At 42.5% G+C, this 25,717-nt stretch overlaps 1 protein-coding gene across 1 annotated transcript; it reads left to right on the top strand.

Annotated features, from left to right (window-relative positions):
• The first annotated feature begins 7,057 nt into the window (after window positions 1-7,057).
• LOC133367547 (vomeronasal type-2 receptor 26-like) lies at window positions 7,058-25,059 on the top strand. Its single transcript, XM_061591639.1, has 6 exons — window positions 7,058-7,275; window positions 14,768-15,059; window positions 18,235-19,083; window positions 20,002-20,229; window positions 23,365-23,491; window positions 24,158-25,059. Exons 1-6 carry the CDS (start codon window positions 7,058-7,060, stop codon window positions 25,057-25,059), a joined length of 2,616 nt encoding a protein of 871 aa, XP_061447623.1.
• Window positions 25,060-25,717: the final 658 nt, after the last annotated feature.

The following is a 25,717-nucleotide window of genomic DNA, read 5'->3' as shown; positions in this document are numbered from 1 at the left end:
CACACACACACACACACACACACACACACGAGATTAAAAGATTCAGGCACAAAGATTAAAACATGCACAAATGTAAACTTAACTTCTTCAGTAACACACAACTATCATACTAAGAAAACTAGAGGAACAGTCCTTTCCCTTAGATGTGCAAAGTAGCACTTGACAGTTTTAAACATTTATCAAAGTATTATTGAAATAAGCTTAGGCCCATCATCTTGGCTGCTAGCATTCAAGACTTTGCATTAAGATTCAGTAGCAGCAACCTATACAACTTTTTTTCTGCAATGACAAGTTACTATATTTCAGCTGATCAAGGTCATAATAAGATTCTCTCTCCAAAGCACTGCTACTTCTTGGTACTCACAGTTTATTTTAACTATTTCAAGTGTTCAAAGTGCTTCAGTAATTTCAGTAATCATTACACCACATTAAGGCAGAAGCAACTCACCCAGTGGAACAGATCTACAATGCCAATATCTTAATGCCTCATCAGTCGCTGAAAGCCACAGCAAAGCTGCTGCTAGAAAGTTAGCATTGCAGCTCCACCCCACATGGTGAGCCGCTTCTGCTGTGAGGTAGGCCACAATAATTATTCTCATACTGCAGATGGGGAACCAAGAAAGATTCCATCAGCTATATATTAGAAGAAAAGAGATGGGAGTGCATGCTCTCCCCTTCTCTGCTGAACAACCAGCAACTTTTGGCTCCTCCTGCTCTTGAAATCTTTCCATTTCAGCTGGTGATTACAAGAACTCAAGAAACAGTAGCAGTTTTCTTTCTTTTTTCCTCCAAATCCCTTTTCCTTTTGTGGCATTTCTTTTTAGATAAGGGATGGGGAACTTCAGGCTTCTCTATCTGGCCATCAAGACTCTCCAAGTTATACCTCCTATCCAGCCACACTAATTCTCCCAGGCCACATCCTTCACAGGACCAGCTCTGCACCCTCTGTGAGTGTTTTAGGCTGGCTGAAATATATCTTTGAACACTGATAATAATTCTTGCTTGCCTACATGAAGAATAGGGAGGTGTGTGAGTGTGCAGAAACTACCCTACTGTTCAAAAGTGAAGTGCACATTCAGTACTCTGCCTGCTTTTGCCTCAGCCCCACCCATCACTGGCATGTAGTCCCCAGAAGTGAATGTGGTCTTTGGGATGAAAAGGTTCCCCATCTCTGCTTTAGACTGTAGGCCTGAGGGCAGGGACTGTCTTACATTTGTAAGCCACTCTAGGCGTAGTGGTTAAGGTGTTGGACTATGACCTGGGAGACCAGGGTTCGAATCCCCACACAGCCATGAAGCTCACTGGGTGACCTTGGGCCAGCACTGCCTCTCAGACTCAGAGGAAGGCAATACTAAACCATCTCTGTCTGAATACTGCTTACCATGAAAACCCTATCTGGGATCAACTTGAAGGCAGTCCATTTCCATTTTGCATCACCCTAAGCTTGTGAGAAAGAATGACCTTGTCACTTCAGATGGACCTAGGAACACCCTATTTTAGGTAAGATTTCTATTTTAATCTCCAATCAGAGAATTTTTTTTTGAATGGTATGCTCCAAGCAACTGTGGTTGATACAATGTATCATGTTTAATGATGTCACTAGGGCCCACCCCATGACATCACTGGAGCCCACCCAATGACATCACTGGGGCCCGCCCCATGACATCACTAGGGTCCACCCCATGACATCACTAGGGCCCGCCCCCATTTTCTCAGGTTTTTGGATGGTTCTGACCTGGCAACCCTAGAGTGGTATATGTTTGCTGTTGCCCGGGTTGACCTTCTATGTCATCAGCTCTGAACAGGCTGTTGCTTGGGAACATTTTGTGCTGTTCCTTGTTGTTCTGGAGCTGCCTGCCGTGTTCCTGTTGGGAAGAGAAACTTGAGGGGAAAGTGTCAGCATTAGCATAGTTTGTTCCCCTATTCTGGGTATTGGATTTTGCTCAAAGAGTGCTCAAACTGCCCGGTAAAGGTGCAGGGTGATCCCCACAGTGCAAAGTGTCGTTTATCTTTATGCACAGACCCCCCTCCCAAGCTTAAAGTCCCCACATGTGGAGTGCATGTGGCAGCATACCATGCCACAATAGTGGAATTAGGCTGCATGCAGGGCCTATAATCTGGAGAGAGTTGATTGGCCAGAATTTGCACTGTGTTCAAAAGCATTCTCAGGCCATTGTGGGAAGGGCTGACAGGTGGGGCATGGCCCCAAATTTCTGGGATTTGCCCATTCACTCTTATGGGCTGCAAGTCCAGCCTGAGCAGGATTGGATACAGTGTGCAAGCTCTCTCCCCATGTCCTGCCCCACCCCCATCACACCCCTCTTTCTTCCCTTAACTACAGCAGGCATATTATCTGCCCTCTTGGCTATGTGCCAATGGACATGGGGACTGGCCTGGTGGATATTTACACCAGCATGAGCCCAGCACACTGGGCGGGAGTACATAAACATCATATCCTAACCTCCTCCAGTTTGGGGATATGAGGGTTGGATTAAGTGGAAGAAAAAACTTTTGTTCAGAGTATATGACCATTGTTAAGGATAAAATGAAATCCCCAGTGCTTGTTAAACTATAGTTCACTTGCACCTTTCAAACCAGCTTGGGCTTTATGGGAAATAGAACCCAAGTGGCCTTTAGTTGACTTTTGATATAAAATGTCGGTTTATTTCCTGGTGACCTGACCCCCGCTTACATTCCAGTGGCTCGCATAATAAAAGCCAGTTTAAGCTGGAAACTTCCCTACTATGCATTTCTGTATCACATTTATGCTGATAGCCTTGCTTATTGTTGCTAATGTACCTTGCATAGACATGTCAACTACTTTTCCTATGCCCCTCATATCCTTGACTTGTGATATCCCTTTGATATGTAAGCAATAGTAATATCATGTCTGTCTCCGGTTTAGGGGGCGCCCTGTTGCAGCTGGGCCTCCCCTCAATAGTTGCCTTTGTCTGTTCCTGCATAGTGCTTATCTCAAGGACATGTGAAATATGCAGACATAGAGTCTAAGAGATAGTCTTAATGTTTCCACTTTGTCCTTCCCCCTGTACCCCTTTACCTCCTTACATATGCCCCAAAGCTATGACAGTTAGCAATTACTTCTTTTGTATTTTATGACGTGAACCCGATATTGTAAACTTCGGGGTAAGCCTATATAAACCCTTGAATGCCAATAAACGAGGTTCCCATGCTGGCCTGCTTCGGCGAGTAAGTATTGGGTCCCCTTTGCAAAGGTTTTGTCTCGTGTGACTTGATCTCTGATAGTGGGTTTCATTTGCACTCAGCTCCGCACTCTTACCGGGTGTAATAAGCGAGTTGGGGTAGACAGGACGACTTGCGTGTTGGGTTTGGACCTAACACCATTTTTCTTCAACAGTTCTACAGGGAATCCCTAGCAGTGGCTGAATGATTTCCTTCCTCTTTGATTCGCAAAAGGTATGTAATTAAATCTACTGCTTCTCAAAATCCCTGTGGAGTTTCAGTGGCCCCATGCAAAAAGAACAGCAAAGCCTGTGAAAGATGTTATAAATATATCCAAGATGATTTAGAAAGGGACTGGGATACACTAGTCTAATTTTGGGTACTCCCAGATTCTGGCCTCTCAGGAAACTCAACTACCATTCAGGTTACACAGTTTTTTTTTTATCACAGAGACATTAATGACATTGCTGCAAAAAAAGAAAGGTTGCAGCATTTGGGGCTTTTTAGTTTAGAGAAAAGGCGGGTCAGAGGAGACATGATAGAAGTGTATAAAATTATGCATGGCATTGAGAAAGTGGATAGAGAAAAGTTCTTCTCCCTCTCTCATAATACTAGAACTCATGGGCATTCAAAGAAGCTGAATGTTGGAAGATTCAGGACAGACAAAAGGAAGTACTTCTTTACTCAGCGCATAGTTAAACTATGGAGTTTGCTCCCACAAGATGCAGTAATGGCCACCAGCTTGGATGGCTTTAAAAGAAGATTAGACAAATTCATGGAGGACAGGGCTATCAATGGCTACTAGCCGTGATGGCTGTGCTCTGCCACCCTAGTGAGAGGCAGCATGCTTCTGAAAACCAGTTGCCGGAAGCCTCAGGAGGGGAGAGTGTTCTTGCACTCAGGTCCTACTTGCGGGCTTCCCCCAGGCACCTGGTTGGCCACTGTGAGAACAGGATGCTGGACTAGATGGGCCACTGGCCTGATCCAGCAGGCTCTTCTTATGTTCTTATGTTCTTAAGATAGGGGAATCTGAGGAGGAAAGATTTGTCCAAGTACTAAGGATGGTAGTTTTAGTGATGCTGTCATTGGTACTGCTTTCTCCTATCTCATGCAAGGTTCACATTGTGAAATGCAGGATATAGTATCCACACCGTCCACTTCATACGTATCATCCGTCTGGAGATTTCATCATTGGTGGCATTGCTTCTCAGAGTGGCTTCTTCCAGCCACATTCACTGAAGAACCCCTGCCTGCATCACCTGAAGAGCTCATGTAAGAACTTAATTTTTTGTTTTGTTTTTATTTTCCATCTATCAAGATAATGGCAGCTATTGGCTTTTGCTAATCTCCTCAAAATAAGCAATGTACTCTTGATATTTATAGGATAATCATTCCTGTTGCAATAACCTCTGTCAAATACCATCATCTCTTGTAAAGATTTCCAAAGCAATAGTTCCATGTACATGTGTGTAAGGTAAACACCCACACTTATATGGGTATAGACAGCTTATTTTATTTATTTATTAAATGTATTATTGTATTATGCATTTATTTATTAGATTTATATCCCACCCTTTCTCTCAGTAGCAGCCACATATGAACATATCTGGGAACAATGCCGTCCGCTCTCATATTTTCTCCTTATGTTGCCTCTGTCAGATAGTTTAGGTTGAGAGAGAAAGAGTAAATGGCTCAAGATTATACAATGAGCCTGAAGGCTGAGTCACGTTTGATCCAGGGTCTCCTCAGTCTAGTATGATGCTCTAACCACTGTTCCATGCTGGTTCTCAGATTTCTTAGAGGGGTCCCTCATGAGCAGGCTGTCATATCAAGGGAAATATCAGGCTGTCATATCAAGTCAAAATATTGTTCCTTATAGCACAGTAATATCTCCTAGGGTGGCCAGGTCAGAAGCATTTCAAACACTGAGATTTCAGAGGCAAATCCTAGTGATGTCATAGGGGGCATGCCCTGGTGATGCCATGGGGGTATCCTAGTGATGTCATAGGGTGAGGCCCTAGTGATGTCATAGGGGGCAGGGCCTAGTGATGCCATTAAGCATGATACATTAAGCATCAATCACACTTGCTTGGAGCATACCACTCAAACAAAAAAAAAATCTCCAATTGGAAATTAAGATAGAAATCTTAGCTAAATGAGGGTGTTTCCAGGTCCAGCTGAAGTGATGGGATCATTCCTCCTTACCTACTTAGAGATCCTGGGAAAGAAACATTTAATCTAGCCTACTTGCTTCTGGCAAGAAGGGTTTAAGTATCCTCAGGCCTGGCCAGTCACCAGAAGGCCATTGTAGAAGAAAGGAGCCTAGTGTTGTGGAGATGTTCAGTTTGAGCACTCAGGAGTACAGATGAATGCCCCTGAAGGCTGCAATTCTAAACACACTTACTAATGAACTAAGCCCCATAGAACTCCAGGACTTACTTCTGAGTAGATATTGTTAGGACTGTGTTGTTGGTAAGGCCTGACTAGGATTTCTCTGTAACTATATCCATATCAAAGCAGGGTTGGCAACCCCCTGCCTGCAATGCCTGCCTGACTTTTAATGTGGCTGCTCCAAACTTCTTTACAGACTTGACCCTTCACTGCAGAGAGAGGTTTGAGAAATGAGTAAGAGTTAAGAAGATTCTCTGCTCTTATCAGTCTACCTTGTGGGCTGCTGTAAACTCACTTTGACAGCCAGTCCAATTCCAGTGCTCCATACAGTGTAAAGCATCATTCACCATGGTGCACAGAGACTAGGGCCATGCTTATGCCCCCTAATCTGATTTGTGGCTCCCATTTGTAAATACAGATCATGCTCAGTCCAGCCGGGGCAGATTCAACCTGCTCTGCAGAGATTTGTAGTTGTTTTAACCCCATCTGAACAGGATACAAATAAGCCTCAATTAGCCCTGTTTGTTTTGTTTTTTGTCATTTCTATGAATATATTTCACAGCCGTAACAGAGATCCCCTCCCAAGCTCAAAGTCCACACATAAGTAATGCATGTGGAAGCTTGTCATGCCACAAGAGGCATCATGTGGACTAAGGCAGGCACATGCAAGGTTTATAGCCTGGAGGGTGCTGATTGGCTAGTGTTTGCACTGCATTCAGAAGTCACTCTCAGACCATTGTGGGAGGGGCTAGTGGGTGGGGCATGGGGCTGAGTTTCTGGGATTGGCCCCTTCCCATTGATTCCTTATAGCTGCACGTGCAGCTTGAGAGGGTTTGGATGCAATGTGCAGGTTTCCTCCCCATATCTCCATCTCACCCATCTTTCTGCAGTTATTTCCAGCAAGTGCATTATTTCCCTTATCTGGCCATGTGCCAATAGACATAGAGATTTGTTCTGATAGATATTTACACCAGTGTGTACCCGGCACATCTTGGGGCGGGAATATGCATCACATCCTAACCTCCTTCAGTCTGGGGATTTGGGGGATGGATTTAGTTGAAGAGAAAACTTTATTTTCAGAATATGTTACAAACAAATTTGCTTCAACAGTTCCACAGGGAATTCCCAGCTGTGGCTGAATAATTTCCTTCCTCCTTGTTTATCAAAAAGTCTGTAATTAAATCTGCTGCTTCTCAAAACCCCTGTGGAGTTTCAGTGTCCCCTTGCAAAAAAAACCCCATAAAAAACTAGCAAAGCCTGTGAAAGATGTTATAAATATAACCAGGATTATCTGGAGAGGGGCTGGGATATACTAGTCTGATCCTGGGTACTCCCAGAATTTGGCTTCTCGGGAAACTCAACTATCACTCAAGTTAAGCTTCAATCTGACAGACAGTAGCAACAATATTGCAAAAGAAAAAAGAGAAATTTGTGTGAGAAGGAAATATTTGTCCAAGTACTCAGGATGGTGGTTTTAGTGATGCTGCTGCTGGTACTACATCCTCATAAGTCATGCAAAGCTCACATTGTGAAATGCAGGATCCAGTATCCACACCAACCACTTCATACATATCATAAGTCGGGAGATTTCGTCATTGGTGTCATTGCTGCTCACGGTGGCTTCTTCTCCAGTTCACCAACCTTTGCTGAAGAACCCCCACCTCCATTGCCTGAAGAGCTTGTGTAAGGATTTAACTTATGAATGTTTCTTTTTCTGTTAATTATGTCACTGGAATGATTGGTTCTACAGCTATAGCCTCAGAACGGTGACTGAGGCTCCAGTCTTAGACACTTACCTAGAATAAGTCCTACTGAATCAAATGGGACTTACATCTGAGTAGACTTGCATAGGATTAGGCTTCTATTAGGCCAAGAGTGGTGAACCTGTGGCTCATGGGCCAGATTTGGCTCAGCAGGGGGTCCCAATTTGTCCCTCAAGGCTGTTCCTCACAAATTATGTCCATCTCCCCCATACTGACATCACATGTAACATCAAGTATGGAGTAGGTACTCATGTGGCTACAAAGGAATAATTGGGAGCTTAAAGTGAATTTCCAGTTACTCCTTTAGTGAAGCAAGGTGCACATCTGATGGGTGGTGGGAGTGAGCCTTGTTCTAATAGCACAAAATAGATTAAATTGAAACTGCTGGTAAAGCTGAGCTTCTACCCTCCATTTTCGCAGTGTTTTCAATGCAAACTGCTTCATGTTGTGGAGCAAGGCTCACTCCCACTGCCCATTAGCTGAAGGGCAATGTGAGTGCACCCGGCTGCAAAAACACCAAGCAGTATGTCTTGAAACTGCTGCTTAAACAGAGGGGGAAAGCTCTATTTTAGCAGCGGTTTCAATGAAAACTTTGACAGGTGGTCAGAACAACTCTCCTAATATTTTCACGTGACTGACAGGTAAGTTGTCCCACCCACCTGCCAGAATTGGCCAGTGGTGGTGGGGACTGATAAAGATCTTGCCTCTGCAGCAAAAAGGTTATCCTCCACTAACTTAGGCTGAGGATGGGGAACCCTTGGCGCTCCATATATTATTGCTGTCCAGCTCCCATCAGTCCCAGGTAGGATGGCCAATGGCCAGAGATGACAGGAGAGCTCATTCCTTTCTTTTATGCTGGCACCTCTTATACCCCAATATGTTTCATATTGTGGGTTGAACATGTTCAACTGTGTAGGTCTCTGTGGGAGCCTCCAACATCAGCTTGACCCTTCCTTGCCCTGTTTGTTCCCTTACCTCTTAATCATACTTTTCAAAATCAAAATTTTCCTTTCTTTTTTCTTTTCTTTTTTGGCACTAGTCAGAACATTTACAGGAAGTCCCAGCTCATGGTCCTCAAAAGAAAGCCTTTTCTGGTTGTCAGCTGTATTAGGAGGGTTCCTAGGAACACAGGGTGGAATTGGATTTTGGCTCATGGGCTCCCTGTGAAGACTTGTCATCCTTTGGCCTAACCCCATTGCAGCCTGATCCTTCATCTTCTGGCTCTCTCCATGAAAGAGAGTTGTTGGTCTCACAGTAGGCAGAATTGGATTAATGTAGCTGTGCTTGACTTTATGGAAACGCCACTATCTCCACAAATAAACAACCAGCAGCATCAGACTCATCATCTCCCTCTCTTTATTCCTTTTCCTCCTTCAAGAGAAGCATCTATTGTGTATCACTTCTTTCTGCCTTTCATACGTCACAGATTCACTCACTTGCAATTGCTGCAAGACCTGTAATCTGATACTTGCGTATGAGCTTTCCACCTTCCTGGCTTTGTCAGTCTCCCTGCAGCTCTGCTGGGTTTCTAAATGCCTGCCTTAGACGTCTGTATCAGGATATCTGTAACTTTATTCTCTCTTACCCCTCTCCCCGCTGTCTGTGTACTAATCAGTAGCACTTGCCATGACAGCATAGGCATAACTGTGTTGGTGGAAATCCACATCGTACCAAGTTACCAAGAGGGAGAGGAGGTGCAAGGCACAGTGGTGGGAGCATTCATCACTGCATCCACACTGCACCACATTCTCTCCTGCCTTGCACATCCCTCCCTCTTGGGAACCAGCAGTGACATGCAGCATCAGGAAGCCAAGTCTGTGACCAGACAATGTGGGTTGGGATGGCCTGCCTTGCCTTGTATTAAACTAGGACCTTTTACATTCTGCAACACTGTAATAATGGCATTTGACTGCAAAGTCATTTTACTAACCGTCTGCCATCGTGTGTTGATAAATATTCTAATCATAATCCATTATGTGGTTCTTCCTAATTCCCCTACACAAGCAAGATAAAGGCAACTGTTGTTTATGCTAATTTCCCCAAAAATAAGCAAAGAATTATTGATATTGACTAATAGGCAAAAAAGCCATGTGGTTTAAGAACTTACCTATAGCCAACAGGTATTTCTGTCAAACTAATCTTCCTCCTGCCCATCTCCTCCCTCTTCCCTCTCCCCTCCCCCTTCCCTTCTCTCTTCCCTGCTTCCCTTTCCCTCCCCTCCCCTTCCTCCCCCCCTCCCCTCTGTTCCTCCTCTCCCCTCTCCTCTTCCCTCTTTCTCCTCTCCTTCCCACTCCAGCCCTCCCTCCCTCACCTTCTCCTCTTCCCCTGTGGTCCGTTTCACCTATCCTAAGCATGATTGCACAAGAGGAAATCCCACTGAACTCAATAAGCATGCAAATGATCAATCCATTTTCAGCAAACTTGCACAGGCTCCCATTTCTCACCTCCCAGATTAAAAAGCAGAGAAATTCACTAATAGCCAAAGAAACCCTTCCTGTTTGAGAATATACCTATTGCCAACAGATATTTCTATCAAACTGTTAAAAGCAAGCAAATTGGGCAGCTATAGTGAATGCACCAGTGGAACAGGAGACCTGACTTCTTCTCTGAGATATTGTGCTGCCCTCCAAATTTGTAAAAATGCAAACACAATTTGTGTTAGTCACAGCACAATTTGCCAAAGTCACAGCAAATTCCTTTGACTCTTGTACACCAAAACCTACTTCCTGTATCTAGTCCTTCCATTTGCCTTTCCTTGGCTCCAAGGATGTTCACCAAAGTGTTGGATGCCTTGGTTGGCCACTTGTGCACCAGAGGGATCTATCCTCATCCCTGTGTGGTTGACATTCTACTCTGGGCTCCATCCCAGGAGAGGTGTCTTCAGGATACTCTGGTGACCTTCAGTGTCTACAGGACCTAGGTTTTGTGGTCATTCTCAATAAGTGCTTCCTGGCTCCCATCAATCACTCACAAATATGGGGGTGCTTCTGGACTTTGATCGGGTTTGGATCTTTCTGACTCCAGAGAAGGTTCAGAAGGTACTACAGCTGGCAGTTGCATCACAGACACTGGACTTCAGGACCCCGGCTCAGCTGCAGGGGATGATGGTTTCCTTTCATGATCTGGTCCCATGGGCTCAGTACCATTCTCGTTCATTCAGCAGGTTCTTCTGCCTTTCCAGGGTCAAATCTTGGAATAGGTGATATTGGACATTGTCCTCCAGGATAAGCTGTCGGGTAATGGTGGTGGTGGTAATGGAGCAGCAATGGTGGATGGCTCCACAACATCTGCTTGACATTATTCTGTGTTAGGCAGAGTTCCTCCTCCTATCCCTTTGGGACAAACATCTGGCCAAGATGGAATGGTGGAATAGTTCAGCAGGACTTCCATCAGGGATTCAGAGTGGCAGGTGCACCTCCAGGTCTTAGCCCAGATGGCAGACTAGCTGGACCACCCAGTGATGGGATCTGTTCATCACTGCAGAAAATGTGCAGGTGTAGGCATTCATCTCCAGGTTCCTATGTGACAGTGTGTGGGGGATGGATGCAGTGGAGGTGTCCTGGCCCAAGGGGATTCTTTTGTGTTCCCAGTCTTCTCATTGATCCAGTGCACACTGCAGAAGGTACATCACTTCAAGGTGCAGGTGATTCTGATCACACCTTACTGGCCTTGGTGTTTGTAGTTTACAGACCTCCTCAACCTGTAGGTGTGGCAGCCATGGAGGGTTCCAGTGAGGGAGGACTTGCTTCCAAACTGCCTAGTGGTTTATGATTGGCCAGTCCTCTTCTAGCTGACAGCTGTCCTCCTCTCAGATGTCCACCAATAAGGTATATTTGATGATGTGGCATGTATTTCTCTCTTGGTGTGTCACATGAAGGGTTCCACATCCTGGGATGTTGGAGATTTGTTTGGCTTCTTGAGGTGGAAGGTGGCTTGAGCTGTAGCACTATCAAATGCCAGACAGTGGCACCGAGCAGCTTTCTGGCCAGATTTGGTCCAGTGCTTTCTTTGCATCCTTTGTAGAAATGTCTCATTAAGGGGGTGCTCCTGGATCGATCTTTGTCACTAGAGACCCAGATGACCTCTGTGGCTAGAAGTGCCTTTTACCAGCTTCGGTTGGTAAGACAGCTGCGGCCGTTTCTCAACCGGGATAGTCTGACCACTGTTGTCCACGCACTGGTAACTTCCAGGCTGGATTACTGTAATGCGCTCTATGTGGGGCTGTCCTTGACGTTGATCCAGAAGCTGCAGCTGGTGCAAAATGCGACAGCGAGACTGCTCACCGGGGCAACATTTCACCCCGTTGCTGAAAGAATTGCACTGGCTGCCCATTTGCTACCGGGCCAAGTTCAAGGTTCTAGTTTTGGTGTACAAAGCCCTATACAGCTTGGGACCAGGATATCTGAAAGACCGTCTTACCCCTTATATACCCAGTCAATCCCTGCGCTCTGCAGGTGAGGGCCTCCTGCAGATACCATCTTATCAGGAGGTCTGTTCTGCACAACATAGGAAACGGACCTTTAGTGTGGTGGCACCTACCCTGTGGAATTCCCTCTCCTTAAATATTAGACAGGTGCCATCTCTGTTATCTTTTCGGCACCTGTGTTGGAATTGCTTTTTAATATTTTTTTTTAACAATATTTCAACCTTTTTTGTAAAAGAAGTTTTTTAAGCTTTTTTTAAAAAATGTTTTTAAAGTTGTTTTAATGTATTTTAATGTCTGTTTTTATGATGTTTTGATGTGTTTTTAGCGCTTTTGTTTGCTGCCCTGGGCTCTTGCTGGGAGGAAGGGTGAGATATAAATCAAATAATAAATAAATAAATAAAATAAAAAGGTGAGTCATATTGCCGCCAGTAGTCCTCACTACTCCTTTTTTTTTTACAATAATTTTTATTCAAATTTTCATAAAACATACAAAACAAAATCATAAAACATTCAAAGACAAAAAACAAAACAAAAATGATTAAACAAAAAAATAAAATGTTGACTTCCCATTTGTCGCAGATCAAATCAGTTATAGGTCTACAATATATAACAATCCTGTCTCTTAAATTATATTACAAAATCACTTTCCTCCAGTAGTTATCTTAATCAATCATCAAATCTCATAAACATTACTTTATTCTTTCCACAAAAAGTCAAAGAGAGGTTTCAATTCTTTAAGAAATATATCTATCAATTTTTCTCCAAATAAACATGTCGATTAATCCATCTCGTTAATAATAATAATAATCTTATTGTCATAACCACAGTCCAAATAAACATATCGATTAATCCATCTCATCAAAATCTGTTAGGTCCAATAATTTCAATAGCCATTATTCCATTATCCATATTAATTCCATCTTCCATCTTCAATAGTCCTGTTAAGTCCAGTAATTTCAGTGTCCAATCTTCCATTATCAGTATTCCATAATAATCTTGCTGTCATAGCCATAGTCATATAATAAGAGTCTGATGGGAATTTCCTCTATCCCAAATATTTTCTTGCCATCCATTCTGAATAAGTTGCTGAAATACTGTTGTAAAGTCATATCTGTGTTCTTCTTTTTTACAAAATGCACTGGCTCATCTCTTAAGAGTTTTTCCATTGTCACATGGCTGCAGTTAATTCCATAGATTTTCTCTATATCAAGCTCCATCACATCATTCCAGTCCAGAAGATTATCCAAGCCATTGATAACTTTATCTCTAATATCTTCATTAATTTCTTCAGAGATAACGTTAAATTCCAAACAGTAGATTTTATTTCTAAAATCCATAAACTCCAGATCTTTTTCCAATTCCACATTTGTTCCAATCTCCAGGGCTTGTATCTTCCCTTTATTTTTTCTTTTCTCATCTCTGATCTCATTCTCCTCTCTCACAGGGTCCCCAGAGAAGAGTTATAGCTCACCCAGAAGTTCTTTAAAGCTGATTCATTTGACAAATCTCTTTTTGCTGCAACAATTTAAACCAAGTAAAAAAAAGAATAGAAAGAAGGGTGCTTGCCTGTTAGTCCATTTTCTCTTTGAAGAAAAGATAAACGTATCGCATTAATCAGATAGAGCTTGTTCGGAAGTCCGTCCGGCATTGCTGGCTGCACCTTTTCTCATAAATTAATGAAATCCAGTCCTCCCAACAAAAACAGGCTTTTGAGGTTGATCTCTACGTTTCTCCCTGCCCGGGAGAAATTTCATCAGTCAAAAAAAAAATGTTCTGACTGATTTATATCTGAATAAGCTTCTTCTGAGGCGGGAGCCCGTCTCAAAAGCAGGCACAAGCGAAGTCACCCTTCCCGGAAGTCTAGTCCTCACTACTCCTATGGGTCCCCTGTTTAAAACTATGATGATTTACTTCCTTGAGTTGCTGACCTTCAAGATAGTGTTTTTGGCAGCTATCTTCTCAGCCAGGCATTTATTGGAGCTGGGTGCCCTGTCCTCTAATCCTCTGCATCCTGATCCCTCCATCACTGTTCCTGGGAGGTGATATTGCCTTTGTTCTCTCTCAACCCTTCCTGTTCACAGGAAAGGATATTGCACACTGTGGACATCTGTCACACCCTGTGGTTCTACTTAGATAGAATGCAGGAAATCTAGAAATTAGAGTTTCTGTTAGTATCCTTTGCAAGGTCATCAGCTGGCAAGAAATATTCCACCTCTTTGATTGCTAGATGACTGAGAGGGCATTGGGGTAGCCTACAAGGCTTTAGATAAGCAGCCACCAGTGGGGGTATTGGTACACTCGCTGAGGGTAGTGGCTGCCTCGGATTCATACTATCATAGATACCTGTTGGGTGGCTACCTGGGCTCCTACGCACACCTTCACAAAGCACTATCACGTGGCTGTGTTCTCCTCTTCCAATGTTACATTCAGCAAGAGGTTATTGCAAAGGGTTGTCCCCAATTAGGAGTGCCACAAAGGAAGGCTGCACTTTGGTGGGCCTACTCTGTTACATCTGTATCAAGAGAGTGGCCTCCACTCTGCTCTGGCAAAAGTGGAAATTTTACTTACTGTGAATTGCTATATGCAAACCAGTGTAGAGAACACTCAACCTGCCTATCGAATTGGGATATATATATATATATATTTCGAATTGGGATATATATATATATATATTGAACGCTTCCAGTCTGTGGGCCATTGTTTTCTTTTCCATATTTGTTGACAGATTTTTGTCAAAATTTGGACAGATTCAGTCTCAGTAGCTTGTAGCAACTCTATTGGTATGCCATTTGTTCCTGGTGATTGTACCATTGTTTTCTTTAGGTTTTATTCTCAGATAAGATTGCAGCCTTACACCCTTATACTTACTTACCATGGGAAGTAAAACACACTAAACTCAACAGAGCTTACTAATGAGTAGGAATGTTTTGGATTGTGCTACAAGTGTGGAATGTCATTCTAACAGAGATTGCAACTCTTGTTCTAGGGTGGCGCCTAAGGGTTACCAGCTCATCCTGGCCTTGGCATTTGCAGTCAAGGAGATCAATGAAAACCCAAGGATCTTACCCAATCACACATTTGGATTCCACATCTACGATAGCTATGACAATGCAGAGAAGACATATCATGCCACAATGTTACTTTTATCCACACTGGAGAAATTTGTCCCCAACTATATATGTGACACCCAGAATAATCTGACCGCTGTCATTGCGGGACTTGACTCTGAAATCTCCCTTCATGTAGCAACTATCTTGCATATCTTTAAGATTCCACAGGTAGGACACTTGTGCCTGTTTGCATGCTGAATATGAAAATTAGATATTGTTTGTATATTATTAAATACTTTAATAATATTAAACACTTCCTTGTTTTTTCCAGATTCATTTTGTGATTTAGAAGCAGAATGGGTGAATTGGGTGTATAATAAGAAACTCCTTCCTTATACTTCATTCATAAATGAGATAACAATTAACTGAAATATGATGTTCATAAGGTATAACTGAGATTCAGAACTGGCTTTAAATGAGAGCCATGGATTTCAAAATAGATATTACCTTTGCAATGTCACAGGCCGTTTTAACTTGCACATCCCACTCAGAGTTTTCAATGTTCTAAATAGCTAATTCTTTTTGCATATTTTTCATCGTGAGTACCTTTACATAATTATTGGTGTACCTTGTGAGGAACTTCTACACAGCCAGGTTCACTGCAGTCCCAGAAAGAACATCAGTACTTCTTGGAAGGAGAGAACTGATGCAACAAACATAGCAAAAATTGGGTAACTTGGATCCATGTAAGGTTCAAATCAAATATGTTGACAATCACACAAATAGCAATTGCATGATTAACTTTTAAAAGTAAATTGCAGGGGCAAGAAGGAGGAGGCTAATCTTGGTCTTCGCATGCATTCATGCACGCGAGCACACACTCACACAGAGTGGTTCAAATCTAGATTGTGGGTCCTGCAACTGCATTGAGCATAACAGTTCTTCCAATGCAAGTTTTTGGTGTGTGGATTGGGAACATAATGGGAGCAAAGGGGTAAAACCAACCCACCCCCATATGCCAACTTCTTGATCCAGATCCCCCCCCATGATTACTTTTTAAAAGCCAGTCAAACAACTGCTTTTTGCTGAGAGGAAGTGCTTCCTGGTGCCAACCATGCACTTTTTACATAAACAAGTGTGCAAGTAGAAAGCTGAGCTTTTCTGAGCTGTACAGCAATCCCATCATGGATTGTGGAGAGCAGACATCAGCAATCTGCATCCCTAATTTCATGTGGGTGACATGAAGAGGAAAGGTGGCAGAAACAGAGAGAGAGAGAGAGACAGAGACAGACAGACGTGAATGACACAAAGAGAACCATTAGGGACTTGCTAAGCATGTCTTTGGCTCCGGCCCTTTTGACCTTTGGCTCCAGCCCCAGTGTTACATGGCTCCCAAGATATTCCCCCAGGAGGAAATATTTAAAAAATATGTAGGAAAAGGGAGTACACCCCCCCCCAAATAGTTCAACTCTCATTTTCCTTGTAATGAAAATGGTTCCAGCACTGGTTAATGTAAAAAGAGATGTTTAGTGAGAAAGTATTTGCATCAATTATCCTATCTGTACTGATTGTACATATTTATTAGCTAAAATGAATTCAGGATTGGACCCAGATTGAAATATTATCAGTACCTCCTCCTTTACTGAACCTTAACCCCAGCATAACCTCTTAGGGTGAGATGTTAAAAATGATTTATTTGGATATCAATTAGAAAACAATTGAATTGTTTAGAAAACAATTCAAAGCAATACGTAGCTGATGAACCCTGCCTTCTTATATACAAACAATGAAAACTTTCTGAAATATTGCAAGGGGTTAACATAGAGGAATGGGATCAAAGAGTGTGGCCATTTGCCCTTTTTGGAAAATTAGTTAAACAAACAAACAAACAAAGTAATTTGTGGAGTTAAAAAGAAAGATACATTTCTTTCTGTATGGTGTAGATTTGTAGAATCTGTTACTTTGATCATGGCCAAACTTCCCCAACAGCGCTAGCCCATCTCTGGTTGATTTTTTCTCCTTTTCCTTTTGAATCCTTGGCTGCAAATAAAAAAAGATCTTAACTGGAAATTTAAAATGTTATTTCAGGTTTTGAGACTGGATTTTCATTTTTGTAATCTTGGCTCTGTATCTGTATTTTGACTGCTGTACTTGGTGAAAAATATAATTTCATTGGTGGGGTGAATGGGGGTGAATTCTGAATGTCTAAAATGTAACTTGTCCAACATGCAGCAGCCATATAACTTGCTGGGGTTTCCTTTATTTAAGCTCGCGCCGGCTGCCCCCTCTCCCTCTTCATAATTTGTGGCACCCGCCCTACCCTCACTCTTCTGCAGTGTGATTCATTTGGTCGCCTCTGGGGCTGAGTAGGAATTTTTGGCCTGCCTGCGTTTTAGCCGGCGGGTTTATTTTGCCTACTCCATACTGTGGTTAGTAGGGAGGGCATTCAGGGTTAGCCTGGGTGTTCTTGTGGTTATTAGGTTGATTTGGCTGTTTGAATTTAATACTTTAAAGGTCGCTTTATTGAGGAAGTGTGGGAAAGGTTAAAGGTGAAGGGCAGCTAGGTGACACCTTTAGGCACCTTTGGAGGTGATAGGCAGTTCCGGAGGCCTGCAGCTCCGGGTTATACGGCCCGAGGGTCGCCTCTGGGGCCAACAAGTCTCATCCACTCAGAGTTTCAGGGCACTGGGGGGCGGTGATGCAGGTTGGCCTACCTACGCACAATTGGAGCATGGTCGGGGCAAGGGGTTGACAGATTGGCACCCCCTTTCCCGGCAGGGGTTTGGGTCGCCCAATAGCTGCAAGCAGGCTATGCCTGACTCATCAGTTGAATCCCGCACTTATGTTCCCCTTTGCAGGTTCATTATCATAATATGAATTTGGTTTAATAAAGTGGCCCGTTATTTAACCCATCATATTGTGTCTGCGTCTTATTTCACCCCTGGGTCGCAACCTCTATACTAAACTACAGTTCCACCAAAGACAGATACAATCTGCATGGTCTGCACCACATTTCCAAAATCTAAAGCAATGTGATCAAGGTATTTATTAAACATGGCTGGGATCATATACTATCTAAATATGATCTTGCCTTGAGCCTCTTGGAAGTTAAAGCAGACTGAAAAATGCATGATATGATATATATCATAACAAGCCCTCTGAATGCTGATGACCTAGATCTCTATCTCAAGCCCATTTGTAATAATCCCTCCTTTCTACAAGAGGCTGCCGTAAATAAATACAAGAGAGTGCAGTCCCACCCTCTTCTCTATTTTCCAGTACTAATAAAAGCCACATGCATTGCAGGGTTGTTCTAAGGATTCTTGACATAAAGTATTTAAATGATTTTTAATACTAGAAAGTTATAGATGAATGATACTGCCTTTCTTGAACCTCTCTTTAGCTCATATATGGACCTTCTCCAGTGATGAATGATAAAACAACAGGCCTTTCTTTCTACCAAGTGGCCCCACCAGAAACAGTCCAGTTTGAAGGGATTCTTTCTTTACTTCTGCATTTCAGGTGGACATGGATTGGGGTCATTGTGATGGATAATGACAATGGAGAAAGATTTGTGCAAACTGTTTTTCCAATGTTTTCCAAAAGTGGTGTCTGTTTTGCCTTTCTAGAAAGAATCCCCAAATATAAGTTTGCCTCTGAAAGTTATGACATGGTACAAAAGGGGGCTAAAATACTTGATAAAATGGTGGGCAGCAAAGCTAACGTAGTGGTGGTCTATGGAGAATCTTATTCCATGGTATTTTTTAGATGGCTTCCATTTCTACAGGGCACAGCAAAGATAAGAGGTAAAGTATGGATAATAACAACTCATACTGAGTACATTTCATTTGCCTTTCAACGGAATTGGGATCCAGAAATGTTCCATGGTGCCATATCCTTCAAAATTCCCTTTAGTGACCTACCAGGATTTCGTCATTATATTGAGGGCAGAAACCCTTCAAGCATAGAAGGTGATGGTTTCATCAGGGACTTCTGGCAACAGGCCTTTGGCTGTGTCTTCCCAAATCCCATTGCAAACAAGGTGGAGGAGAGTATGTGCACTGAGGAAGAGAAGCTGGAGGATCTTCCAGGGGCTTTTTTTGAAATGAATATGACTGGTCACAGCTACAACATCTACAAAGCTGCCTATGCTGTGGCCCATGCTTTACATGCCATGTCCTCATCCAAGCTTAGACACAGAGGAATGGTTCACAGGAGGAGACTGAAGAACCAGAAGCAACAGTTCTGGCAGGTAATGGGCTAAACATCCTCAGGTGACAGAACACTGTCCATTGGAGTTACTACCTCTTGACATCAGGGTTCCCTCAATGCTAAACACTTGTTCTTTCCTCTCAACTTTTAGAGCTTTATGCATGTGCATGAAGGGGAGGAAACAGGGAGCTTAATCTGAGCTTTGCAGACAGAAGGAACCAAAGTTATGGTGGTCTCATCGGCTCATCACATATTGTGGTGCTTGCTAATGTTGGCTATGCAATGGTGGTGCATCTCAGAGGAAAATGAAACATAGTTGTATACTTGTCTGAACAGAAAGTTTGGGTGATGGTTGTATCTGAGGAGGAAGTATTTGCATGCCAGATGTCACACAGCCAAGTAAGACACCAATTCAGTCACACTAATAAGCAGTAATTATGACCAGAGAGTTGTGAGCCAATTTCCCTAAATGCCCCTCACTTCCAAATTCCTCTTCAGAGGAAGTTCTCACATGTCACTCCCCCTTCTCCTAAAAAAAGGAGGAGGCTTGCAGACAGAATGTGAAAAAAAAGGTGTGTATAAGAGAATATTGGTTGGCTATCTCTATTTTTTGTCTCTGACTCCACCCACATTTGATTCAGGCATCAAAAAATTTCCTCTGTGCCAACAGACCTACCCCCCCCAAAGGGCTAACCATCCTTGCATTAATCTGAACTATCCATATGCAGCCTTTTCTAAACTCTTCGGTGGTAGGGGCCATCTCTCTCTCTCTCTCTCTCTCTCTCTCCCCTCCCCAAATCTAGCTCCATCACTTTCTCAGAAGTGTCTCATTTAACAATAGTGCAGGGGACAAGGTCTCCTTCAACCAGAATGGAGAGGTGGTAACCAGCTTGGATGTCATCAACTGGATTATTTCTCTCTCTCTCTCTCTCTCTCTCTCCCCCCTCCCCAAATCTAGCTCCATCACTTTCTCAGAAGTGTCTCATTTAACAATAGTGCAGGGGACAAGGTCTCCTTCAACCAGAATGGAGAGATGGTAACCAGCTTGGATGTCATCAACTGGATTATTTCCTCCAACCAGTCCTTCCATAGAGTAAGAATTGGAAAGATGAATCCCCAGGCACCTCCAGGCCAAGCATTAACTATTGATGAAGATGCCATAACATGGCCCAGCTGGTTTAACCAGGTAGGGTCTGCATGACAGTAATTTGAAAGAGAATGAATACTGTCCTAAGGTCTAAGCCTGATATAATTTAACAATCATAAACAATGATGAAATACTGATTTCTGTTTTCATGAAGGATAATATGTGAACTGATGCAAAAAAGGTGGATCCATAGGTTTCTGCTCTGGTTGCAGTGCCAAGAAGAGAGATAGATAGAGGAGGCAACACTGGACAAAAGGAGACTGGAGGGAGACACTGACAGAAGCAAGTAGAGCAGCAACTGAAGTTCTAAGAGGACAAGTACAAGAGGAGAAAGCAAAGTTCCAAAAAATGAGGGAATTGGTAGAAAGAAAGGTCAAAGGAAAAATCAAGAGGGTTGTTCTCTTCCAAATGCTTGGGAGTTGTTTAAAACCACAATTTTAGAAGCTCAACTAGAATGTGTACCACAGATCAAGAAAAGTACCACCAAGACCAAGAGGCTTCCAGCATCCTTAACAAGAGGAGTCAAAGAAGCTGTTACAGGCAAGAAGGACTCCTTCAGAAAATGGAAGTGTTGTCCAAATAAGGAGACCCAAAGGGAACACAAACCTTTGCAAGTTGCTTAGAAGAGTACCAGCACATTTTGCTTCCTGGCTTTCTTTCTAGGAGGGCTACAAACCTATTTCTAAAAATGAAAGCTTGGAGTCCAGGGGAGCCAATTATGGCCTTTGTGAGTTCCATAACATCTGTGGGCATCACACTGGAAATTCCTGGCATAACCTACAGAATTTGCTCCAACAACATGTAGTGATGGGCACCAACCTAGATAGCTGTAGAAGGGGGTTATATACATTCATGAAGGATTAGGCTATTAATGGCTACTAGCCATGATGGCTATATTTCTACCTTCAATGTTGGATGAGGTATGCCTCTGAATACTTGTGTTGGGAATCACAAGTGAGGAGAGCTCTGTTGCACTCGGCTCCTGCTTGCTGGCTTCCCATAGGCATCTGGTTGGCCACTGTGGGAACAGGATGCTGGATTAGATGGTCCATTGGCCTGAACCAGCAGAGGAGAAGGAAGTGGAGGAAGTAGCTGAGAGGGATGAGGTGAAGAGGCTGGAGCAGGAGATGTGGCATACATCTGTTTTTTACTGTCTTTTTTTATTTGCCCATACAAGTAACTTCTTTTGGCATTTATCAGTGATAAGTGTTTTTACCCATAAATATATTTTCCCATAATCTGCATTTTTTTAAAAAGTATCTCAAAGTGCAATACATGTTTTAATATGTATTATGATGCACACAGGATGTTCTCTCAAAATGCATACTTAAATCCAGACAGGTGTATATGCCACTGAATTCATGGTGACAGACAGAGCAATCCTAGTGTCCAGCAGGGAGCACCCTGGATATTATGGAGTGGTGGATGGGCCCTGAATCTGTCCTAGAGCTCTGTTCTGTCATGAAGGTGGAGGTGGTTTTATCATCATTTTTTGCTTCACCATTTGCAGTCTGGCACACCTAAGGGGGTGGTGGAATGACAATCTATCTGAAAAATGGAATAGCTTAGGATTCAGCAGAACCATGTTCAGCCCTGCTATACCCCTGTCCCATTTTGGAGCTGTACGGGAAGACTGCCACTGGTAGTGGTAGTGGTAGCGTTGGAGCCATCACACATTTTGCTTCAAAGCTCCTGAGGTATCAGAGCTCGGCAAAGGAACACCTGCACCATATCCTAACCTCCTCTAGCAGCAAGGATCAAGGGGTTAAGAATCTCCAAAAGTGTGCATAGGACTGCAGCTTAAATGAAATAAAATGTGGAGGAATGTATCTATAATATTCAGTGCCTTTTGTCTGATGGATTTTTTTCAGAGTGTCTCCCTGTTCATATTGTTCTAAATGTCACCATCTTATCTACTCTCCGAGAGCCATGGAGTCAACCAATGCAAAGAGTCCTTGTTTTCGTTGATGACTGCCTCAATATGGTGATCTACTATCACCTCAAAGTCCTGCAAAGCAGGAGGACATACTTCCATTGAGGGAAATTCTTGATTTTCTATGGAAGCTACATTCACCAGGGCCTTTTTGTTCTCATCTTTATCATGCCTAGCTACAGCTGTTCCCCCCAGCTTACTTAAACACTCTATGATTTATTTTTTAACTCAACCAGTAGAGCAGAAAATGATAGTTTTTGTTTTCTTCTTCCAATTCTGGGGTGTTATGCAGCTTAAGAGGTGTATCTCGTCTCTTTTTGTACTGCCGTAAAACCCTTCTTAGTTTTTAAACTCAAACCCTTATCTGGGTTTCAAGTTCTCGATGTTCTTTGGGAAGTCAGGTTCCTTACATTGCTATGCAAAGGTTTAATTCATGTGATATTGGGAGACTATCACCCTGTTTCTCTATATTTTTTTCAATTTATGCCAGGGCTCGGTTTCTTCAGTTCATAGGCTCCCTGGCTGAGCTGCTGGCCTACTTCAGCACAAACACACAGGCGAAGATTAAAACATTTTAGCTACCAAGCTGAGAGGAGTCATAATGTGGGGTTCATCAACGTCTGATCCAATTCCTCCACTTCTGAGCAAATTCTTAACCTCTTAGCCTCTCTTCCCCCAGCTGCATTTCACTGTGATAATTAGATCTTGGGCCCATCAGCTGTGCTGGACAACTTCACAACTGAGATGGCTGAGCTGATAGTAAAACAGTAACTAACTCTCTTTACTCCCCTGTTTCAGAGGAGTTTGCTGAGATGATAAAACAGAGTAAAAAGTGTTTAAAACAAATTGTGGGGATCAGAGAAAAATGCCTCCTGTGTCACCATCTTTGACCGGAAGCTCCAGGCTTCTTACTTCAAATGGAACAAAATGGATATTTCCACAACCTCCCAATAATGTAGCACTACTGATAAAACTAACTCAAGAAGAAGTAGAAATAATGTAGAAAGCACAGTGCAGAATAAGTGTGCAGACATTTGCCTGTAGAATTATATATCACCAGAAAGCTCCCAAAATACGTATATGTTCCCTGTATACTTATTTTTATAAATAAAAATATCAATACTGTGTATAATGAGCAAATTCACATATTACTGCAATAATGTATCACATTAGGAACACGGAAGGATCCAGAACCTGAAAGATTGCACACTCATCATTCTGCTCTTTTGTTTACCAAATAGACTCAGCCTCTTTCTGTCTGCACTGAGAGTTGCCATCCAGGATCAAGCAAAAAAGTGAAGGAGGGGGAGCCATCTTGCTGCTATGATTGCTTCCCATGTCCCGAAGGGAAGTTTTCAAACCAAGAGGGTAAGAGAGTGATACGTATAAAAGATCCAGACTCAATAGTTGCATTTAGTTCCCTTTGAAATTAATGGGGCTGAAATGAAGGCATGACTAACTTCCTTTCAAAGGGACTTAAGTGTTGCTAACTTAGTCTGGACTGGATCTAACCTATGTTGTATAAAGTTATTAAATAGAATAGCTGCAATCCAGAGGAATATGCATGTACAATTGTGCAGACTTCAGGATTATTGAGCTTTAATGTTTGAAATGGGATTGAGACATTTTCTATCGAGGGGCTGAGAGAAAGCTTCAGAAGCAGGAATATTCTATCCTCTGTGTGTCTGTGCTTCTTTGTGATCATTGGCCCTTGCTTATTCTAAATAAATTAAGAAAGCAAGAATAACAATGCATTCTGAGTAGCGGCATGGTGTTTGGTTCTAACAATATCTAGAGTGGAATGGGTCCTTTCTGATCTCAGATGTCTTACCACATCCTTATCCTTGTAGCACAAGAAACTGCTATATAGATCCAGGTTAATTCTAAATTGGTTAAATCATCCCCTGCCACATGTCGCAGTGTCAGCACTGACCTGTATCCTGTGACTGGAATTGAGACATTTTACATACAGGTACAGCATGTTGTTGATATTTATGAAATGTATGTGAGATGAGCACATATTTCTTTTTCCAGATATGAATGACTGTAATAAATGCTCAGATGAAGACTATCCAAGCAAGAACAGGGATGCATGTATTCCTAAAGAAAGGAGCTTCTTGTCTTTTGAAGAACCTTTAGGCATCAGTTTAGTCTGTTTTTCTCTTTCCTTTTCTTTGATCACAGCTCTGGTGCTGGGAATATTTATGAAGCACCATAACACTCCCATTGTCAAAGCCAATAACAGGAATCTCACCTACACTCTCCTCCTCGCCCTCCTACTCTGCTTCCTTTCTGCATTGTTATTCATCGGACAGCCTGAGAAGGCGACCTGTCTCCTCCGACAAACTGCTTTTGGGATCGTCTTCTCAGTGGCTGTTTCTTGTGTATTAGCTAAAACCATTACAGTGGTTGTGGCTTTCTTGGCCACCAAACCAGGATCTGGTATGAGAAAATGGATGGGGAAAAGGCTGGCTAACTCCATTATCCTTTCCTGCTCCATTATTCAAGCAGGAATTTGTACTTTGTGGCTAGCAACCTCTCCCCCATTCCCAGATGCTGACATGCACTCAGTGATTGAAGAAATGATACTGGAATGTAATGAGGGGTCTGTGTTTATGTTTTATTGTGTCTTAGGGTATATGGGCTTTCTGGCTATTATCAGTTTCATGGTGGCTTTCTTTGCTAGGAAGTTACCTGACAGTTTCAATGAAGCCAAGTTTATCACTTTCAGCATGTTGGCCTTTTTCAGTGTTTGGCTATCCTTCATTCCATCCTATCTGAGCACCAAGGGGAAATACATGGTTGCTGTGGAGATCTTCTCTATCTTAGCTTCTAGTGCTGGGCTGCTGGGTTGCATCTTTTCCTCTAAATGTTATATTATTGTATTGAGGCCTGGGCTGAACCAGAAGGATCAGCTAATAAGAAGGAAAATCTGAAATATTAAATGTCTGTCTTTGCTATAGTTTGCAATCAGGATGGGGATGTTTGTTGTTTACAGTAGAATATTTGTAAAAGCCTTTTCAATAATTGTCTTAGATAAATCTTATCAATATCAAATTCTCTCTACTTGAATTTTACCTTTATAGAAATACTTCCTCTCTATTTTATGTTATGTTATCTAATGTTTATTTATACCCTGCCTTTCGGACAAATGGCCCTCAAGGCGGCTTACAGAAAAAGAAAACACAAATATAGAAATACATCAACAAGGCAATTCATCAATAAAGCAATACATCAATAAAGCAATACATCAATAATGCAACATGTTGTACAAAAAAAATTAAATTAAATGAATTAAAAAATTAAAATAAACCCATAGTGGCGTTTTTTTAAGTACTCCTGGAGCTGAAGTTGAGGGCAGGCCCAGCTGGCCTTATCTCCTTAGAACAGAGCACAGAATTTCAGTTTCTGCAGGGTGGCAAAAACATGGAGTGCTTCATAAGCACAGATCCAGAAAGCAGAATATACCAGCATCTTGCAATAGTTTCTGAGCAAAACAGAACTTGATTTCCGTCGTACCTTTTGTAACGTGCACTGGAGGTCATAATTCTGAACTGATGCTCCCTGAAATGAGACAGTATGTCCATTCCATGA

This window comes from Rhineura floridana, chromosome 11 (genome assembly GCF_030035675.1).
Source record: "Rhineura floridana isolate rRhiFlo1 chromosome 11, rRhiFlo1.hap2, whole genome shotgun sequence".
Taxonomy (NCBI): domain Eukaryota; kingdom Metazoa; phylum Chordata; class Lepidosauria; order Squamata; family Rhineuridae; genus Rhineura; species Rhineura floridana.
This window is presented reverse-complemented; position numbering and strand designations above follow the sequence as displayed.

What these genes read in the sequence shown, in the direction of transcription:
- LOC133367547 (XM_061591639.1), top strand. Translation starts at nt 7,058, where the DNA reads ATGGTGGTTTTAGTGATGCTGCTGCTGGTACTACATCCTCATAAGTCA. An exon ending in ATATCTTTAAGATTCCACAG is followed by an intron (nt 15,060 to 18,234) that starts GTAGGACACTTG and finishes ACCTCTCTTTAG; the next exon opens with CTCATATATGGACCTTCTCC. An exon ending in AGAAGCAACAGTTCTGGCAG is followed by an intron (nt 19,084 to 20,001) that starts GTAATGGGCTAA and finishes CCCCAAATCTAG; the next exon opens with CTCCATCACTTTCTCAGAAG.